Source organism: Chlamydotis macqueenii, chromosome 1 (assembly GCF_036417535.1).
Source record: "Chlamydotis macqueenii isolate bChlMac1 chromosome 1, bChlMac1.mat, whole genome shotgun sequence".
In the NCBI taxonomy this organism is placed as follows: domain Eukaryota; kingdom Metazoa; phylum Chordata; class Aves; order Otidiformes; family Otididae; genus Chlamydotis; species Chlamydotis macqueenii.
Genome location: NC_141556.1, coordinates 122,298,961 through 122,320,620, shown reverse-complemented (window position 1 = coordinate 122,320,620; position 21,660 = coordinate 122,298,961). Strand labels below are relative to the sequence as shown.

Genomic DNA, 21,660 nt, shown 5'->3' with positions numbered 1-21,660 from the left:
GAGTCTAGTCTCTCTCTCTGGCTGTCATTCTCTTTCATCTTTTTCCAGAAAATGAAGTTTCGCTGAAATAGTAAAGCAGCTGTTTAAACTGCTTATAAAATACCCAGGTCTACAATGGAATGTAAACTTTTTTCCAGTAGTCTCATGTGCCAACGTTTAGTATTGCATGCCTTATTCATCTACCCAAGAAACTATTGGTTTATGGTTGTTGCTGTTTGCCTATGAGAGTGGGAGAGTCCTGTGCTGTCAAGGTCTGTCCTTTGCTTCCTGTATCAATACATTTATTGTTTTTCAGGGGCAAGCTGTTAGTAACACAGTATGATTTGTCTTTGAGGGGGTGGTTATTTTTTTTTTCCAGCAGGACCAGATCCTTCAGATGGTTCTCAAGCTCTTTGTAAGTCGTTGGCAGATCCAAGGAACTGGGCTGTTTAACACAAAAAATGGTCGAGCGGGTAGTGGGATGTGTAGGAATGCAAACTGCCTAGTAGGGACCTCCTTCGCTTGTGTGGGAGCACCCCACCCGTCATGCAGACAGCAGCCACTGGACTACTTCATCAAATGCGATGTCTGCTCTGCACACCTCCAGGTGTATCAGTAATTTGTGCCACTGTGGAGGGCGCACAGCATTTGATGAAATAGTCCAGTGGCTGCGGTTTGCATGAAAGGCTCTGAGATTCACCCAACTGACAATGACCTTGCACTGGTAATTGACAGTCTGTGGAGTTCCTGCTTTGGTGACATCTGCAGTGGGAAGTCCAGGAGGGATATAATTAGAGAGTAGAAAAACAGCTTGCTTACCAGTAACTTGTGATCTTCACGGTGTACCTCTGTACTGGTGCTTCTTTCCCTATTCAGTCAGAGTCCTTTCAGCTGGTCTAGTGTCTGTAGTTATCTTCATAAGGAGGGCAGAATTTAAATGCACACTGTCTAGATACTGCTTTGTCAAGTATTTGTCAGATTTCAGGTGACTGGGTCTACATATGTATTTTTTAGGTATCTAAAATGGGGATGTACATGTAAACTACACATACTAATTGTAATTAACTATTAACAAAGTAGCAATTAACTTTCTCATTTGTTGTCTTATGTTTCTGTGATTGTCTATCAAACCACTTACTGGATTGAAGAAAATGCATTAATATCTCCTAATGCTGGAAAAAAACCTATTCTCAGCTGCTGTTCTGCAGAAATGTTTAGAGACTTTGCTGCTCAAAATATTTCACCATTCAACTGTTAAAGCCCTATGGACAGAGGAATTGTATCTAAGGACTGTAAAAGTATGTCATAAAGTTGCAGTGTCCTGACTACCACTGTATACATACATTTTTGTTTGAAACTGTGATTATGAGTTTCAAATAGAAATTTGCCCATCATAGCCTCATATCATTTTCATTAGCGAGGCTATGAAATGACATGAGACTTAGAATAGATGGTCAAAAAATTGAAAGAGGATAAAGAAAAAGAAAGTTTCACTGCAGCTGCATCAAGTATTTTTCCTGGTATATTAGAATAATGTAATGTTCTTTTATTTTGTATGCTCATTCTGATTCTCATAGGTTTTTTTTTTTTTTTTTTTGTTTGAAACATACGAGTGTTAACTTTTGAATAGTTAAATCAATGCCTTTTTGTTATATTCATTTGCCTAGTTCAAAGCTGATTTTATTCAGTCTATCCAAGTAAAACCTTCTACTAAATGTCTTATGAGAGTTCACTAAATGTTTAATATAATCTTCTATTTATTATTCAGCTGCTTTCTTCACTTTCATAATGGTAGGCATTGTTGTATAGATGAGTGGGTGGAAAGATAGCTGCAGTATTGATTTTGAAAGTCTTGATTTGGAGATGATAGATTTATGTCATTTTTATTTTTCCTGCATTACTGTAGCAGTGCTGTGTAAAATGTAAGCCCAGAGGTGCTTTTCATCCTCTGTAGTGTCTATTTTCCAGTCCTACTTTCCCATTTTGCTGAGTATTACATAGCTTTTCCTGCCTGTTAGTGGAAATGCTCCTATTCTTGGAGAAAACTCTTATTTACTTTAAATAAATTTTTATGGACTCAACCAAAATTGCTTCTTACCAGGCAGTTGTCAATATCTTCAGAGAAGAAACTGGAAGTCGTCTCTTGGTGAATTTAGACGACTGTCATTTACTTCTACAGTATGAGAGCTCCCAGCCCTTCATTTCATGATTTATCCTTTGGACTAACGTATGTTTAGTCTGCTTAAGGATTAAAATGGAAAGCTCTGTCTGTGCATGAAGGCCAGTGAATTAATGGAGACTAACAGCCTACTTGAGGAAGGCTGCGTGCTGGCATCTCTGAAGACAGCCGTTAGCCTCTTAAGCCAAGTCCTGCTTCCCATGTGACAGATCATAAAGCTGTTAGATTTTGCCTGCTCTTCTCGTTCTGGTCAAACCATAGAAGAGCTTTGAGGGAAAACATCTGAGTAACTTGGATGCCTTGGATCCTGTAGACCTGTATCTTTCTGGATGTAGGCTTGGGCAGAGGAAAGAAATGTCATCAGTGATGTTTCAGGGCAAACAAAGATGTGTACAAGGACCAAGTGACTTCTGCTGTATCTGAAAGGCTCAACTCAGGCAAACAGATAGGCCAGGAGGGACTGCAGTTACCAGCATCGGGCTACGTTCTCTCTCATTTCCCTTTACTATTACAACACTTGCTCCTACTTTCCACTTCTCATGTCCATTCCCTTCTGTATTCTACCAAGCTGTACCAAGCTGCAATGCCATCTGTGTTGGATGTTATTGAGCAGTTACAACTGAAATGAATGTGAGTGATGTTGCAGATGTTTTGCTATTGATGTAGTAAGGAACTGAGTCTGGAGCTCTGGCCGTGCCACTGGGGATCAGGCAGCCCCAAAAGAAAACTAAAATTTTTACTATAGTCCATGTTCTTGATGTGTCCTGTAGTCTTGAGTGCATTGCTGTTTTGTTTGAATGTTTCCCATAGGCAAAATTAGATCAATATTAATTCAGCTGTGTTGTAGGATTGCTTGTCTGTCTGTAAGAGTTAATAAGTAAATGTGGTTTTTTTTTTCAGAGTTTGGGTGTTTTTTTTTTTTTCCATGAAAATTGTACTGACTATTTAAAATCAGGCTGTGGTTACCAAATGAGACATGAGCATCTACCACTGGTAGAAATTATTGAAAATGCTGCCTTTCAGATCACTTCATTTGTGAAATTTTGATGATGCCTTTTTTCACAGAAGTAGTGGAAGTAAATGTTATTTGTTGTTATTGGTGATTGTCACCCTGGAAAAACTACAAATTGCATAACCAATGTAGAATTAACACTAGAGTTAAGTAAGATGCAGGCCCATATGAAGAAGATAAAATATCTGATTTTTAATTAGAAAAGCTACTTTGGGGAATATTTTGTGTATTCTTACAGTATTTTCCTCTTAAATTAGAGTCATAGTTATGCTCCATTATAAGTTTACATTTATATTACCTTTCAGAATTCTTTTCTAGTTTTCATGATGGCATTCAAGAATACAGAATTTAAGGTGCAAACAAGATGCTGACCTAGCATTTTGAGTGCATATGGATTCATTCTTAAATGTAAATCCATCACATAGTAGAAACTGAAAGAAATTACTAAGTGGAGAGGCTTTCACCCAACTGTCCACCAATATGTCCATTCTATTACCAAATCAATGCAATGGAAGGGAGCAAAAATGCTCTGTGACTACACTTCTTTGAATTTTTTAACCTTTAAAGAAAATATAAAGCATCTCTGCTTTTCCTCCTGAAAGCATCGGTTTAGGAGTGATCAAATACAGTTGAAATGTGCAGCTAGAATATTATTATTTAGCTGTTAGTGCAGTAACTTGAACAGCGTCTAAAAGGGTGTAGAGATTCTTGTTTTGGCTTGGTTGATTTGGGTATATTTTTCCAAGCATCCATCAAAATGGGTTGAACAGCGCGCTGTTACTTCTGGCACAGATTGTGTCTACAGGAATGATATCTTGTCCTACAAATTTTATTTCTCCTTGTGCATTTTAGGCTTCTCTTAATTGGAAAACTGTGTTGGGTTATAATGTTATCTCAAAGACTCGTCATAACTACTAATGTTGAACGTGACTCCACAAGCAGTTTAGACAATGGTGAACAGTGTTGCTGTATTGTCTTCACAGAGATGAACCTTACACAAACCTCATAGGAGCTGTCTGTGCGTAGCAGGTTCTGTGCTGAATGTGACACAGTCTGTTCTTGTCCACTGATGATAATTTTACTGTTTTTTCTAAGTGCTGTGCTTCTCTGAAAGACTGGGGTAGGCAACATTCTTGTTCTTTTGAATGGATGAGAGTGTACATTCAAACTAAATTTCAGAACTGTCCTTCAGAGTCATTTGTTATACTGGTTGGTTTGTTTAACTCTGCTGTTCATCTGTGGCAATGAATAATATTTCCTGTTCAGTAAGCAAGAGACTATAAAAATACTTTTGTCTCGTAGTTTCTCTTAAGCTTTTTTAGAAATCCACATTTCAGTGATCTTTGCAACTGAGACATGATAGAGGGGAAATAGGGAAATACTGTTTTCTGACAAAGCAAGCTGGCTAAAATGTGAAGAATGTCAAGTTCACAAAGTGTATATGAGCATGGTCACAGTCTCCCATGTGATACAGAACTGGATTGTCTTTATTCCTGATTTTTGTTTTCTCTTTGATAAGGGACAATAGACATTTTTTCTTCCTTCCTAGAACATAGGATACAATCTTTTAACAACATGCAAATAGTGAATTTTAAACGCCGGTAGCTAACATGCTAAGTACTGTATTACTGTTAAGACAAGAAATGCAAATATACAATCGTAAAATATGCACTTTGGCATAACAAAAGCGTAGCTTAAAATATGTGCTGTTATTTGGTGATCAGTCTAGTCTTTGGCCTTCCAGTTTGAGTGATGGTCTTGTAGATGATGATGAGCATACTGTTAAGAGACATGAATCCCCTGTTTGTTATTTCAGTGTAGGTACTGAGGTGTGTGATTCATCACTAGCTAAACTATTCCAGGGAGGTTTAGATGAGATGTGAGAGACTACTTAGCCGGTGCAAGTTTGTCTTTTTCGTGCTTCACTTGTTCGTTTTCCTTGTGTAAGCAGTGAAGTAGGGTACAAGGTAAGGAGAACTTTTCTGAATGATTATAACAGACGAAGCTTCAGTTCCACCAGAAAAAAATGTATTATTTTTTTAAGCCCATCTGCTCTTAAGTTCTATTTAAACAAGTCAGATAATGCTTAGGTACAAACACAATTTTGTTGCATTGTCTAGAGGAAGTTCTGTGCCTTTGGTTTGCTTTGCCATCAAGAATGAGAAAAGAGCCTGTAAGAATTTTGAGCAGAAGAAATGCTTTTGCTGATGGATTTGAAAATGATCATTTATGTGTTTTGTGAATTAAAAAGTCTATGAAAAATATTTATTGAATTTCCCATTGCAGCTGCTGACCTTTTGTCTGTATAAATACTACACTTGGAAAGTAGAAATCAAATAAATTTGCCTAAGTAATGTTTGATTTTAGGCACTATGGTAATTCCTGTCCAGTGTCCCTTTGCTGCTCGACAGTGGGCACAACTCTCCCCTTTGGCTTGCCTGTCATTTACCTGCTCAGCATTGATCTCTGGGCTTGCCTAGGACAGCAACTGGAACTGAGATCCCTGACCTAGGTGCTTGAACCCTGATTAGGGTTAGACTGATAGACTGATTCTAATTTCTAATTAGACTGATTCTCATTTCTGTCATTGTATGAGCAGTGATGTGGGTGAAAGTACTTTGTTTCCACTTGACATTGGATTTCAGATGAGCTAACACAATGATTCTTAGCTTCTTTCTCAATTCCTCTGTGAATTTAAATCTGATATCTTCTAGTTGTATTTCAGTTGTCCTAATGTTGTGCAAATGGCCTGAGAGGCAAAACAGTCCTGTTTAGAATCACATGTTTTCTGCTCTGAGATATAGTTGTTACATAGTATTTTTGTTTTATCTGGTACAATGCCATCATGAACAGGGGCATATGTAGACAGGATTTAAAGGCAAGGAAGTAGAGTCAGAGCCATCTTCACCTATCATGAGAACATGAAAGCAAGTTACAGTGGGAGGAGGTGGCAGGTTTTCATATCTGTATTTTCCTGGAGGTAGATGAGTGACTGGAAAATAATGGAGCAGTAGGTATTGCAATGGACTGTGCTGGTGCTGAAAAAGGGAGGTCAAAGTGGAAAATGGAGCAGGTTGGTGCAGTGGTAGATATGCGTGATGTCTCCTCCTAGGCCTTTTCTGCTGCTGCTCCTGAGGATCTGCACTACGTGGAATCAAAAGCAACCTAGCAGTTGATTGTGACGTGAATGATCACTGTACTGTTCTAAAGTTGCACTGATTTTGTTACTAATTCCTGAGTCATTCTTTCTGAAATAGCAGATACATTACTGTATTTCATGAAGCAAATTACTTCCTCTAAATTAATGGGAAAGGTTAGACGTTCAAATATATTAGGATATCTGGAGTACAAAATTACCCAATCCTTGAAGAATCAAAAGCTATGCACCAAAAACATTGCATGTAACCGTTATTTTGATATGTTCTTCTGTAACAGTGCTTTCTCATCCACTTTCTGCTAGTCATATAAATAACATTCATTATAAATAATTTTTTAATCTGTATTTTTCTTTCAGGGCAATTAAAGCATTTCAGGAGGCGCTTTATGTTGATCCCAGCTTTTGTCGAGCCAAGGAAATTCATTTGCGACTTGGGCTTATGTTCAAAGTGAACACAGACTATGAGTCTAGTTTAAAGGTAAGTTTAAGTCCTTTCAAATGGAACTAATGTTTGTTACAAGTTGTGTCGCATCTTAAAACTGCAAGGAATTCATAAGCCTATAGCAGTTAAATATTACCTGCTTTAGAAGTAGAAGTGCTTCAGTCTGAAATATCTTAGTCTTAAGACAGAGTAAGGGTAGGATTTGAGGTTTGTTAGGTGCTAGAAATACTCAGAAAAGCCTAGCAAAACTATAGATGAGCACTAGTACTCCAGCAGATGTTTTTTACTGTTTGCATTCTTTTTTGGCCTCTGTAGTTTGTCATTTTGTCTCCCCCTCTGTTAACATATTTGCCTGCTTTTTTTCCTCCCTCTGTTTCCTATGGTATCCCCATGTTTTTTCCTTCCTGACCTCTAAATCTAGGTATGTGTGTCTTGGAAAAAGAAAGTGTTCTTTAACAGAGTTTCATGTCTGGGAGGTACACTTTCACGGTTGAGAATATTGTAATTTGTAATTAAATGTAATTCATAAACATATTTCTGCATATTAATATCTTCTAAAACTACTTAAAACATCAAATGTTTTGTTCCCAATAATTTTATGGCTTCCTTTTCCTGGTAAGTTGTTTTTCTGGAAGTAGTATTTGTGAGGCTATCAGAATCACATTGTCCAAGATCTGAAAGCATAGAGTGTTACTCTCAATTTTTCCTTTCAGTATTCGTGATAATGGGAAGCACTTCCCTCATCAAGCTTCCTTTTTTCATCCAGGGTCCAAGCTTTCACCTGCAGAGACAGGTGTAGTTGGAAATTGTGGTTGTATAGGAGTATGCATAGAGGATGATACTGCACAGGAGTAGGAAAGATGCAGTGTGATGAATGGCAAAAGAGAGAAAGGGGAGGTAGGGGAAGATCACTGTGTTGGGAAAGGAATTACGTGCAAGTTTGAGTATTCCTGTTTTCTTAACTTTGGCACGGATTTAGTACCAGCTGTTGTGATACATAGAGAATAAAAGAAGTGCTGAAGTAGTACGTCTTGGTTTTATTTTTAAAGGAGTCAGGGATAAAACTGAAGAGTAGCTTGTAATCAAGTAGTGAAAGAACTTCTGTATTTAAATTTTTAATAGAAGAAATTGATCGATAAATAACCTTTTTCCTGCTGTGCCATGAAATATGTAATACTGTCACTGAATCAAGTATTTAAATAGATATTATGAGAAATCAATCTAAATAATTTACTGTGTTTGATTTTCACAACTTCACAGAATAAAAAGATCACTTATCACAAGAGTTTTGAGTATACCAAACTTAGTTTTCGATGCAACAACTACGAATGGGAAAAACACCAAAGTAGTGTTTTAAAAACAGAAATACACGAATCTTTTGTAATGCAAAATTATCACAATTTAATTGCTTTTAATTGTGTAAGTAAGTATCTTTCTTTCACTTAATAAAACAAATGGCAGCAACTAAAAGAGCTTACCCTGGAGCAGAATGAAAATCTTCAAAAAGATGATGATGGTGGGGGTATTGCATTATAAGGATAGTTTCACATTGCCCTTAAATAAATATAACTGCAGGTTTTTGCTAAAAGGCTGTCTCATTTTCCGACTTGCAATCCTGATTATGTTGTTCAGCACCCTCTGTTTTATTGAATACAGTGATTTTTATTTTTTTTTTCCATTTGCAGACTGAGGTGGATCAAAAATCTGAACTAGCTCAATTTGAGATTGCCCAGTTACTAGATCCAGGGCAAGGGAGATGGTAGGAGTGCGTGTACGGGAAGGAGAGAGTAGAGCTGTCTTATCTCCTTCTGCTGCGAAACATAACATGAATATCTACTCCAGAATTATCAATTGAAACACCTAAAGGTGGAGTTTCTGGTTTGCTTCCTTTGCTATGGAGGTTGCAATTCTTAGCAGAGAATATCAGTGAGGAGCAAGAAAGAAAAGACCCAGTGAAGCGATCCAAACAGTCTCTAAACAGTCTCAGCTGTTGTCAGGTCAGGGCAGGTCAGCTGTGCATTTAATGTGGAGTCCTAAGACTGATTTGCTTTGTTGGGAAACAGAGTATTACTGATTGAAATATATCAGATTATACATCAGACTATATCCATCGAGGGTAGATTTAGTGGAACAAGCAGGGCAGTAGGGTCTTTAAAAGCTAATCTGATTAATCCCTGAGTTGAGATGTAAAAAACTCCTTAAGACAGAACTCTGAGTGACAAGAATGACAGGCAAGTCAGAAAATACTTCCTTAGCGAAGAGAAGCACTGATGCAGCGGTTATGCACAAGCATGGGGAGAATAAAATGAGGAAGAGATACAATAATAGAGTGCAAAAGGATATTTTCCCAGAATGTCTGTCTCGTTCTCAGAGACTGAATGTCTCGTTTCTTCAGAAAAGAAAGATAAGTAACCCAAAGTAATGAAAAGACACAGTTATCTCGTTGTACCTTGTTTTGATTTTGTGGACCTTTTCAAAAGGATCAGGATTTTAGAGGATGGTTATGGGGTTTAGGGTCCAGCTTGCTAGTTAAGGGCCTCGAGCACAGACCCTTTCCCTGGGGCTCTGTATAATGTAATTGATAGCCCAGTTTGAGCTTCCTGTTTGACACTGAAGGGAAAGTGGAAATAACTTTTCATCTGGTATTCGCTTGTGACTGTTCTGGATTTCACAGATTGTACCAACGTTGCATTAATGTACTTTGAAATATCATAATATTTTTGATGGTATTCAAACATTCATGTTAAGTCTGTAATTGCTAAGAATAAACCATTGCCAGCAGATGAGTCATTGTCAGTAAAAGTCTTCAGGCAGAGGGAGAAGACTTCAGTCTGAAGGTCATATATTCCATGTTTTTCACAATTTTAGACTGTTAACATAAATCATCTGTATTTTATGTAAGCAATTTAAGCATAAAATTAATTTTTACTATTTTAAGATGTTGATGATCAAGATAATTACTAGAGGACTGTTTAACAAGCATAGAATCAACTCTTAGTGTTTTTTCAAAATCAATTACTGCTTTTGCATGTTTTTAACATTGCTGCAGTTAAGACTTGCAAATTACTATGAGAACCCTTGACCGCTCCATTATCCCATTGCCATAAACTCTGTAAACCATACCAGTGCTGTTGAAAATTACTTGGCCTTCAAGCTTACCTTAAGGAAAAAAAAAAAGTGACCATTCTGGTTGAAAAGACAAAAGTCCTTGTGTAACCTGACATTTAGGTCAGTGTTACCTTTAGAGGTGATACATGAAAGCTGAGTTTGCCCCATTCATCAGAAAAGTGCAATTAATTCCCAAGTCAACTGAAATGTTTTGGGGGAGGAGGGGTATTAAGGTTTACTGCACAGTCCTGACCTTTTCACACTTTACTGTGTCCTTCTGTCCCCTTCCTATTTGCTTCCTACAAATGACACTAGGAATGCTGTATTCGATGGTGTTAGCTGTGGTGGTGCCATGATAATCTGAAAGCAGAAAAAAGCAAGATATCTAGGAACAGAATATATATTTTTATTGGTTTGGCAGATGTAATTGGAAAAAAAGTTGAAGCTTCTGAGTATGTACTACATTATTTCTGGCATGTCACTTGCTATCCTGGTCATTTTCCTATATATTGAATATATTTTTTCAGTTTTAGCCTCCTTTTTCAAACGTGTGTAATCATCCTGTCCTGCACATGTGTCTCAGTTCTTCTCTTAAGTACTTTTGAATCTTAACCAATTTCTAGCAAGTCAGGATGAAAGAGATTTCAAAGAGAAGTTTGTAGAACATTCCTGCGTGATCTGTTGGCCCAAAGTCATTTGAGCTTTGCAAGCTGAGGACCAGCTGATGAGGTTGGCTTGCTCCACATCACATCTGCTGGGACGTGAAAAAATCCTGTGAAGGGAACTGTCCCATTGCTGTGGTTTAGCCCCAGCTGGCAGCTAAGCACCATGTGCTTGCTCACTCCTCCCTTCTCAGTGGGATAAGGGAGAGAAAATAAAACAAAAGGCTCACAGGTCGAGATAAGGACAGGGAGAGATCATTCAGCAATTACTGTCACGGGTGAAACAGATTGATGTAGGGAAAATTAATTTTATAATAATAGAATATATAATAATAGGATAATGAGAAATAAAACCAAATCTTACTAACATGTCACCCACCCCTCTCCTCTTCCCTGACTCAACTTCAGTCCACATTTTCTCCACCTCCTCCCCCTGCGTAGTGCAGGTGAGAGGAATGGGAATTGTGGTCAGTTCATCACACCTTGTTTCTGCCACACCTTCCTCCTCAGGGAGAGGACTCCTCATATTCTTCCCCTACTCCAGTGTGAGGTCCCTTACATGGGAGACAGTCCTCCAGAAACTTCTCCAACATGTGTCCTTCCCACAGGGTGCAGTCCTTCAGGAACAGACTGCTCAAGTGTGGGTCCCCCACGAGGTTACAAGTCCTGCTAGGCCCCCCTCTCTCTGTGGGGGCCACAGGTTCTGCCAGGAGCCTGCTCCAGGGTGGTCTTCCCACAGGGCTACAGCCTCCTTCAGGCATCCGCCTGCTCCGGTGTGGGGTCCTCCACAGGCTGCACGTGGATCTCTGCTCCTCCGTGGGCTGTGGGGGGACAGCCTGCCTCACCATGGGCTGCACTACGGGCTGCGAGGGAATCTCTGCTACGGTGCCTGGAGCACTCTCTCCCCCTTCTTCACTGACCTTGGCATCTGCAGAGTTGTTCCTCTCACATATTCTCACTCCTCTCTCCAGTGCTGCTTTTCCCAGCAGATTTTTCCTTTCTTAACTGTCATCACAGAGGCACTGCCACCATTGCCGACAGGCTTGACCTTGGCCAGCGGTAGGTCCGTCTTGGAGCCAGCTGGCATTGGCTGTGTTAGACGTAGGGGAAGCTTCCAGCAGCTTCTCACAGAAGATACCCCTGTAACCGTTGCCCACTAGCAAAACCTTGCCACGCAAACCCAATACACCCATCCACACAGGAGCTACTGTGTGAAAAAATAAAAACTACAGCTTTGATATTACTTAGTTTAATAGTTGGGTTGCATTTGAAACAGCGGCTATTGGGAAACCAGTCTTCCATGTGGTGCTCATTCTGCTTGGTGGTGTTTAAGTATGGTACTGTTCTTTTGGTGGGGAGTTAGGGCTGCAGTCCTGAAGGCCCTTTGAATGTAAAATTCAGTTCACTTCTGTTGTTTGCTGACAGATTTCTTAAGGGGAAAAGAAATCTTAGTTTTTCATATTTATTAGAATGATAACATTGAGGGAACACTGGGTGGATGGGAGATTTTCTATGGGTTTGATTTTGTGAGGGGATGTTTTTTTTTGTTTAGGGTATTTTTAGTGGTGAATTGGGGTTGGTTTTTTTTTTTTTTATATAATGGTCAGTAGGGACTCCTGATGCAAGAAGGTTATTTTATGGCAAACCAAGCTATGTTGTGCTTTGGGAATTATGTTTGGTATTTAAGTATTGCAGATGCATCCTGTACCCAGCAACAGAACCCTTAGAAGAATGAGAACTAAATTTCTCATGTTTTCAAGTATCTGCCTTTTAGTATAAATACTGATTCTACCTTTCACTTTTAGAAATTTTCCCTCCTTATTTACACATAAAACAGCTATCCTAGTAGTTTGCTTCAGGCCTATGCTTTCATCTTACCCGTAAATCATCAGTTTAAATATAGTTTTTATTTTTAAAATTATTTTCCTGAAGATTCTCATTTGTTAGTAATGTTAAGTCATACTGCTTATATTAGGATAAGAAAAAGGCAGCAAAAGAATTAGAATTTATTGAGAAATATGCATAAATTACATGATTATGCATGAAATAGAAATAATTAAACACTGATATGGAGATGAACAGCTCAAAAGTACTTATTTATAGTCAGTCAGACACTTTTCCATCACTTATTCAAATAATTCTCCTGTCTATATATGCATCTTTACGGAAGATATTTTTAGCTACTGCAGCTATTGTATGCCAACGTGTAGCTGTTACAGACATATTGTTCATACTTCATGTTCTTCTTCTCAGTAATAAAGTATTTACGAAAGTGAAAAATCGGTGTTTTGAAGCCTTCAAGTGCTGTTTCACAGCCTAGTTATCTTTCATATGTGCTTACGTTAATAATCTTTAAGCTTAAACATGTTAAATTGGAACCTTATGTATTCATTTTTACTTATTCAAGAAGAATTAACTAGTCAAAATACATACAGTTATGAGAAATTTTAATTTCTTATGTCTAGTTTTATGTCTGTAATTCTACCAGAAACTAATCAGCGACATTTTTTGGTAAAAACCAAATCAAAACAGAGGGATTTAACTATTGGAAGGTGGATATCCGAGATTTCAGGCACTTCGCCTAAAAGTGTTTTGTGGCAAACAAGATGAAATTAGTCAAAAGAGTATTTTAATAAAAATGTAAGTGGATGGAAAACAGCATTTGGGAATGAAATTGCTCCTTCAGTCTTTTCTGGTTTGCATATGCGTGTTATGGAGAGATATACACAAGAAGTAAAAATATGGAAGTTTTTTAATGCAGTGTGGCACTGTAATTAAAGTGCCAGAGAGTTATTAGTGTAACCGATTTTGGCAGTGGATCACGATATCACAGTATCTGACCTTCAGAGTGTTCTCTTTTGCTCTCTCTTACTTTGTCTTGCTTTGTTGGATTTTGGGTGGGTTTTTTTTGTTTTGGGGTTTGGTTTTTGTTTTTGTTTTTTTTTTTGTTTTAGTAATTTTGGAGTTTTCCTATAAGAGAAAACTGTAGGTGTATTTTAGCAATGTCATGATTACAAAGAGGAGTAAATGCTAAAAGGGACCTAACACGCTGTGTGGCATCTTCCGTCATTTAGTTGGGGGGAAAGCACAAACCCTGAGAAGAGAAATAATTGACTCAGAAGCTGAGCATTTGAGCTAGTGAGTATTGGTACTGATACACTTACTTCATTTGTAGACCTTCTTGTGAGAGGTGGACGTTGGTCCAGGTTTATTAGCTGTACCTGTACCTGTAAGGTTGGCATTCAGAGCACGCAGTAGTAGCTTGCTGCGCATACTAGCTGGGTGGCCACAGATGCCCCACAAGGATTATGCAGTGTTTTCGGTTCAGCCTAGGTGGCTGCGTAGGCTGGAGGCAGAGCGCTGCAGGTCCTGAAAGGACCCCCGCCCGGGGTGGTTCAGCTCCATGGTGATGCAGCAGCAGGGGCAAGCTTCGAGTCATCCCATCTCCCTGTGGCATTTTGTTTGTGGTGGCTGTCCTTCGGGCTGTAACACGGGGATAGCTAGATTTTGGTGTTGCACAAATAATGATAAAACATCCAGGCAATGTGAATGTTGAGATAGCTTTGTGAAAAGCACTCTGGTGTACTGTATGAGATGCTGGTCTTTCTGTTAAAAAATAATTTTTCAGATGCAGCTAGTCAAAACAAGAGATTCTTCTGAACATACTGCTCAGTTTATGTGTATATGTGACCTTTGTTTCTTCTGCCCTCAAGCAGCTTCCTTCTGCCCTGTCCATGTAACATTTTTCCTCAGTCTTGAGGGTTTTAGGTTGTTTTTTGTTTGTTTGTTTGGGGGGTTTTTTTTGTTTGTTTTTTTTTTCCAAACGTTGGACAAAAGTAACTGAGTGTTTACACTAGACAGACCTTCACATTACAAGATGAATTTGTTCTGAATTCAGAAGATGCCCGAGAGCGGAGCAATGAGCTGACGCAGGAGCACATGTAGCATGTCCTCTCCTGACTCTCTCCCCTGGCCCCAAGCATGCCTGGCAAATGGAGGCTTGGCACTCTGCCACAGCTGATTACGCAAGGCTTTCTGTGTCCTACTTCTCTGAACAAAGGCTGCTCTGAGGAACACAGGCATCACACCTAGGTCACACAGGCAGAAAAAGCCATCTCCTGACAGAATTTTACTGAGTCATGATGGAGCTTTCCTTCGTGGTAAGTCTGTGAGAATTGTCAGGTTTCAAATGATGGCTTGCCTTAATTGCTGAACAAATGCAGAGCTGAGAGCTACTAAACTTGCTAATGTCATCCTCGAGAGGAGGAGGGAGTAGAACCACTATTTTGAGGTCTTGGATGTAAACAGAGATAGCGCTGAAAATCTTGCACTAAGAAGAAAACTGTTCTTTCTGTGTTGGTCATGTATTGATTAAAGAAACAACAAAAACCTGGGTACTTGCCTCTTAAATCATAAAGGACTAATTTGTTAGGAGAATGGGTGTTTAATTCTAGTAGTGAAAACATATTGTTACCTAAATAGTTGTCAGTTTACTGTTATTTTACTACCAGACCTAATGCTTTCATCAGTTCTGTTTATATGCAATCCACTGTCCTTCTGATCCTTGGAAAGGTTACCTCCGAAATTGTTTCCACAATCAGAGGCAAGTCAAGGACTCCAGAGGAGACAAAATAGGCTGTAGATAATTGTGCAATTACAGACGGCTAGGAATCAAGGTATATTCTGAGTTGAGCTGCAGCCCTTGAAGAGAACCTCTTACTTTTTAACATTCAGAACACTGCCTTCAAGGTAAATCCTCTTACTCGGGATTTGAATTTCTATAGACTGCTGTCTGCCTTGAGGTATTGTATGTCGACTCTGAACTGCAGCGGCCTCTCCTGCATGATAACTATTTCACACAGCGGTAGCCAGCTTCAGTACTGCAATATTTGAGAGAGGTGCAGATGTTTACTAGCCGCTTCTGTTTGTTGCAGAAATGGAAGTTGGAAATGCTTACCCTTTTTTTTTTTTTTTTTTTTTTTTTCTTTTTCTTTTTTTCTTTCTCTTCATGTTTTGGTTCTGGTAATTGTGATTAGTGGATCTGCTTTTGGCTGATGAATTTTATGCCTTAGAATGCATGCATGCTGCTTTTTTTGTCTGATTTTGAATACTTAACAGGGAGCTATGTATTATTTATCTGGCAAGAGGTGTAGGTTTGCTCATGTATGTGTATTTCAGAGGTTCTTGGGTTTTCGGAGTATTGCTTTGCGATAATTGTTTAGTGCAAATGGTTTATTTTGCTGTAGTTACAGGCTTCGGTTTATCCATTTCTTTACTGTTTGTAGCTTAGTGAACAGTGCAAGGGGAAATTTAGACACTTAGAAAATTTTTGTAATGTGGATTTTGAAATGGAAAAGTCAGCTAATGTAGCAGTAAGAATTTAAATTTTTAGGAGGCATTACTGATCATATTTCTGTTTTTTTTTTTTTACTGTACAGCATCGATACTGCTGGCATATTTAAATTCTAAAATGAGTAGATTTTCTTTTATGGTTGCCTGCTTTCTCTCAGTGGGTGTCACTGCAATAAGCCTTCTGAAAAGCTACTAGCGAACAGTTGTCAATCGTTTCTCTTTAGATCTGCTTATTTTTTATAATGGCATTGCTAGGTGAGAGCAAATCTGTTCCTTTCTGCTCTATCTGTTCATATTAATTGTTAGTGACAGTGCAAGATGACACATTATGCAAAATGAATTTTGTACCATTTGGATCTATATAATCGATGCACAGGCCAAAGTATATAGGTCTGTTCCTTTTTTTTTTTTTTTGTCAGGCAAAATGCAATATAAAGTGGAGCATTTTATTTTTATTTAGCCCTTTTTTTTTTTTTAAGTTGCCTGCTTAGTAGAATCACTATGGTAACCGACTAAAGGATGTCTCTGAGGCACACAACCTGCATTGCAATGTAAGTGAGGGGAGATTTTAAGTTCTCTGACTGCTGAACACTAGAAAAAGGAACACAGAATGCAGAGAAATAAGCTAATATTTAATATTTATAAGCTATTATTTAATGCTTGCTCTAAGTTTAAGAAGTTATTTTTATAAGTAATGTATATGTGAGTTGATTGTTTTCTGTGCTCTCTTCTGGGAATGATGCTGCTAAAAGGTTAATGAAAAATCATAAATTTGTATTACAATTCAACTTGAGTTTGTTCCACTTTTTAAAAAGCTGCTATATATTACAAATGATGTTGATAGAAGTCAGCAGCGTCACTGTGTACCTTGCAGAGCTCTGAAGAGCATGGTCTTTTTTATGCTTTGCTATGGATAATACATTAATTTTCTAAAAATTTATCTGTTAAAGATGTTTATTTAAAAATTTGATGGTCTGTTAAACTCTTCTTATAAGTGTATGTTACATAGACATGCTATACACGAGGTATTATTAGGACCATGAGGAAAGTTATGTAGTATCTAGTAACTCTGAGTATGACAATACTGAAAGTGAGTTGCATATACATCGACTAATAAGGATTTTTTTTTTTTTTTTTCTCCTTCCCAGCTACACTAATAAGCTCCTGATGTCATCTAGTTTGGCATCCTGAACAAATTACCATTTTTGTGCTAACTAAATGAGCATCAGAAATGTTTTGTGTATTAGAAGCCACCTAAAACCGTATTTATTTTTTGGTTGTTTTTTTTTTTCTTTTCCTTTTATGTACTGTCTCTTAGGTTCATATGTTCCTAGACCTTATTCTCTATTGAATTAATATGTTAATCCAAATTCTGCGCTGTATAGGAATTTTCTATAAAGTTTGTGGAAAAGTTCAGAGGCACTTGAATTTGTCTGCCTGTTCAGTTCATTTTGACACGCTTGTTTGCATTTCAGACTGTAAATAATGATCACTGAATTAGCCTGACGTTTGTGAAATGGTTGCTCACATATAGAATTTCTGGCAGACAGTTCATTACTCTGCTTGTGTGACCTTCTTTCTAGCATAGTGAAATGCTTGGCTCAAACTTCCGAATGCAAGGATGTTCTAAAAGGTATTTTTCATATCTCTTGAGGAAAAGTGATTAAAAATAAACAAGCTGTAATGTTTAACTGACATTATCTTAATACCTGGATGAGAGGATGTAAGAACATATGAACTTGTGTTTTAATGTAAAGGTGTTCATTTTAAGTGCTTTTTGACAAGCGATCATTTTTTTAAAAAGGCTTCAAATCACTCAATTTGAAGGAAGAGTATTCTGTTTTTTCTAGATAAGACAATTTGAGTCTTCGATGTTTATCTCCATGAGGCTAAGAGCTAGTGTGACTACGTTCCCAGTTGTATATTCTGAGAAAAACTTGATCTTCCAATTTTGACTGTTCATTTGATGCAATCGTTCTTCCAGATGCTATCCCAGTTGTTTTTTGAAGATATTTTGTTGCCATCTTACATTAGTAGAAGCATTGCTATGTTTGCAATAAAAAAAAAAAAAAAACTTTTCTCTAGTAAACAGTTAATCAGAAATGGAAGATTGTTTTCTTTGACACCTGGTAAAATGCGGTATTCATTTTCAAGTACAATTGATTTATTCTTAGTAATTTGCCGAAGTGCTAGTATTACTTTGTTTGAAAAACAAATCATTCTTCTTTTTCAGCATTTTCAGTTAGCTTTGATTGACTGCAATCCCTGCACTTTGTCTAACGCTGAAAGTAAGTAACCAATGAATATTTCCATTTATTTTGTTGTAGTTTTTTTTAAGTCTTATGCTCACAACTGTATCAATTTTTAATGAAACAATCCTTCAAAATTAAACAAATCAGCACTGAAAGAGGGAGACTACAAAACCTATCTCCATATATCAGTGAAGACAGATATTCCAGTGCAGTTGTGGATTGTTTTAGAAAACGGAATGAGTAAAAATTCAGCCTTAGCTTATTAATTGCTCTGAAGACGTGAGTTCTGGAGGAAACTTACTACTTGGCTGGTTATTTATTTATAAACGTAGTGCTTGTGCCATGACTGTTTGAATAGTGATTGTTTAGAACTTCGTGGTATCTTGATAATCTGCCATTCTTCAATGGTCATTTTAATGCAATTTAAATTCATGGATCTAAAATTCAGCATTAGTCTTTGTCGTAGTTCAGCCCTGATCAGGACCAGACTACGCAGTCTCTCTCCCGCTCCCCCCACCCTCCGAGAGAACAGGGGGAGATGATATAAGAAAAACGGCTCAAGGTTTGAGATAAGGACGGGGAGAAATCCTTAAAGTTACCGTCACGGGCAAAACAGACTCGACTTGGGGAAAACTATTCATTTATTTTCTAAAACTAGCAGGAGAATGAGACAGGGAACAAGATAACCTCCCCCCACCCCTCCCTCTTCCCGGGCTTAACATTATCTCTACTACCTTCCCCTCCCGAGCGGCACGGGGGGGGAAAAGGGAATGGGGGTCGCGGTCAGTTCATCACGCGTTGTTTTACGCCGCTGTATCATCGTCAGGGGAAGAACTCCTCGCATTCCTCCTCTGCTCCAGCGTGGGGTCCCTCCCACGGGCCACAGTCCTCCGTGAAACTGCTCCGGCGTGGGTCATTTCTTCCACGGGGTGCAGTCCCTTCAGAACAGCTGCCCCAGCGGGCCCTCCACGGGCCACAGCCTCCTTCAGGCCTCCACCTGCTCTGGCGTGGGGTCCTCCACGGGCTGCAGGTGGATCTCTGCCCCTCCGTGGACCTCCATGGGCTGCAGGGGGACAACCCGCTCCACCATGGTCTTCACCACGAGTTGCAGAGGAATCTTGGCCAGGAGCCACATTACTCCTCCCCCTCCTTCTTCACTGACCTTGGCGTCTGCAGCCGTTCCTCACAACAGGCTGGCAGACGCCTCTCAGGATCCTTTTTACATCTTATTCACTTCTCATCTCCTCTCCACTTCTTGCAGCCGGGCCGGGCCGAGTTGGGCCCAGTCGGCTGCCCGGCAGGAGGCCAGAGGGTGAGGCCTGCAAGGCCCATGAGGCTCGCGCCTCCCCCTCTCTGCCCCCCGCTCAGCTGCTTCACATCTTCTCCTCTCTCTTTTTCCTGTTTTCCCCTACTTAAATACGTTATCGCAGAGGCGTTATCACGGGACATTCTGCTACCAATTGGCTCGGCCTTGGCCAGCAGCGGGTCCGCCCTAGGCCCGGCCGAGTCCACTGAACAAAGGGGAGCGACTTCTAGCAGTTTCCTACAGAAGCTACCACCTTAGGCCCCCCCTCACTAACAAAACCAGAACAGTCTTTTGCTATTGAACTAAGAAAAATTACAAAATGTAATTTGATGCTTTTATTAGTTGACAACCATATATTCATCTGTACTTGAACACTTTAATCTTTTAGTGTAGTATGATCTGTCATATGCAGTGTGTACTGTAGGCTATTACCTGAGCATCCTGCAGGTATTAATCCATAGTTAGTAGAATTGTATGCAAGAATAAGCATATGTTCCTGCATGTTTTGGAGTCTGTAAGAATTAAAAAGCAGACAGTTGTGAAGGAAATTACTCCCTTAGTTTTTAAGGTACCTTCATGGTGCTCTTAAGTTACCTCCTAAGTCTAACTTCAGAAGCATTAGATAAAGTATTTAAAAGCATTTTTTTATTTCTTTACTTCCGTGCTGGATGGAATTGTGAATATTCTGTCAGGAAGGGTAATGACAGGGGGTTTGTTTACATGGGTGAAACTGCTAGCTGTATCGGTATCAAGGAGCCAGCTGTGCTAGAAGGTCTTCCCCAAAGCTCCGTCACCAGGAACAGACACAGATAATTTTGTAAAAATTGTTTGCAGAATTCTTCCTAAGTCAATAGGCTTTTACTGTTTTCTGCCAAATATGTGATTCTACATTATATTTAATGTTAATTCATATTCTTTCTCACTAGCTTTATCAGTTTTCATCCTATCTCTGAATTTTTTAAAGGTTTCCTAACCCTTTCCCACAGTCCCTTCAACCCCAGATTTATGTAGCCCGTGTAAGGGCTTCATTCCCCCCTGGCCTTGGGCACAGTGTTTAACATACCCAAAGGAAAAGAGTGAAGACGAGTGAGAGATACTTTGTCAAGTTCTCCCATACTGCTTAGTGGAAGGAAAACTGTGCACCCAGGGTGTCAGGTACCTTCATATAAATGCTTGAGATTGCCTTAATCCTACACCTTGCATTTCTAAAGGCTGGGTGAGTAACAGCATTAACAGTCAGTGTCTTCCTAGCAGAAACGTTTGAGTACTAAGCTTGTCTTCTCTCTATTTAGGCAGTCTCTAATGTGACACCTTTAATTTCTTCCTCTACAAGGCATGGCTTCCCTCTGTAGCCTCACACTGAAGGGGTTTTGCTATGAGGGGAGAAAATAAAGGAGAGATTTTTTAGATAATGAACTCCCAAAACAAAAGTAGAGATTTTTTCTTTCATCACTGCAGTGTGAAGTTTGACAGTATGGTGAACATAATGGGTGTGTTATGTGCCCTTTGGCAAGGAAGACAAAAAGTTTTTTAAAATTTTAGATGATGCATTTAATTATTACATGGTTTCTGAAGTGCACTAGGCTCTCTCCTTTATAGTGAAGGACAAAGCAATGCACAAAAGGAGCTTTTCCCATCCTTTATGACCCAGGGAGAAACTCTGGAACTCGAAAGTACCTGTATAAACCTCTGTGTCACATTATTTTGTAGCTTCAAGAGAAAGAAATCTTTGTAATTGAAATGAACTGAGCTTGGCTCGAACATAGATATTTTCTTTCTTGTAGTCCTCAAGAACATCAGGCAAAAGTCTATCTCAGAGGGATTTTTCTTTCTTCATCAAATCACAATAAGAATTACATTCATCTCAACTAGCTTTAGCTATCTACCAGTTGATTGCTAGTTTAGGTTAGCAGTTCTCAGGCCTTAGAGATCAGACACTCTACCTTTTCTTTAATGATAATTTTCTTTAAGGATAGTTTTGCCTCTGCTTCTACTTTTGAACAACGTTCATTTTCTTTCTCCAGCCAGCAGTTTTCTTGCCTCCAAGAGCTGTTAGTACTATTACGACATTCTGTGCAATTCGTATGGGGAATTTAAGGTGCTTTATAGGAATGATCAGAATACCATCTGTAATTAACACTTTTAGTTCAATTTAACAGGGGAAAGACTATTCCTAAAAAAAAAAAAAAAGAAAAAAAAAAAAAGAAAAAA

The 21,660-nt window shown here is 38.8% G+C and overlaps 1 protein-coding gene across 16 annotated transcripts in view; it reads left to right on the top strand.

Annotated features, from left to right (window-relative positions):
• KDM6A (lysine demethylase 6A) overlaps positions 1-21,660 on the top strand; it is a 161,907-nt gene that overhangs the window by 79,949 nt on the left and 60,298 nt on the right. For all 16 annotated transcript variants that reach the window (XR_015261036.1, XM_086766217.1, XM_086766183.1 and 13 more), the window contains exons 6-7: positions 6,685-6,805; positions 18,125-18,179. Coding sequence is in view for 15 of the 16 variants with exons in the window: in XM_086766217.1 (XP_086622343.1) it covers positions 6,685-6,805; positions 18,125-18,179 (176 nt within the window). In the remaining variant the exon portion in view is untranslated. The remainder of the gene's footprint in view (positions 1-6,684; positions 6,806-18,124; positions 18,180-21,660) is intronic.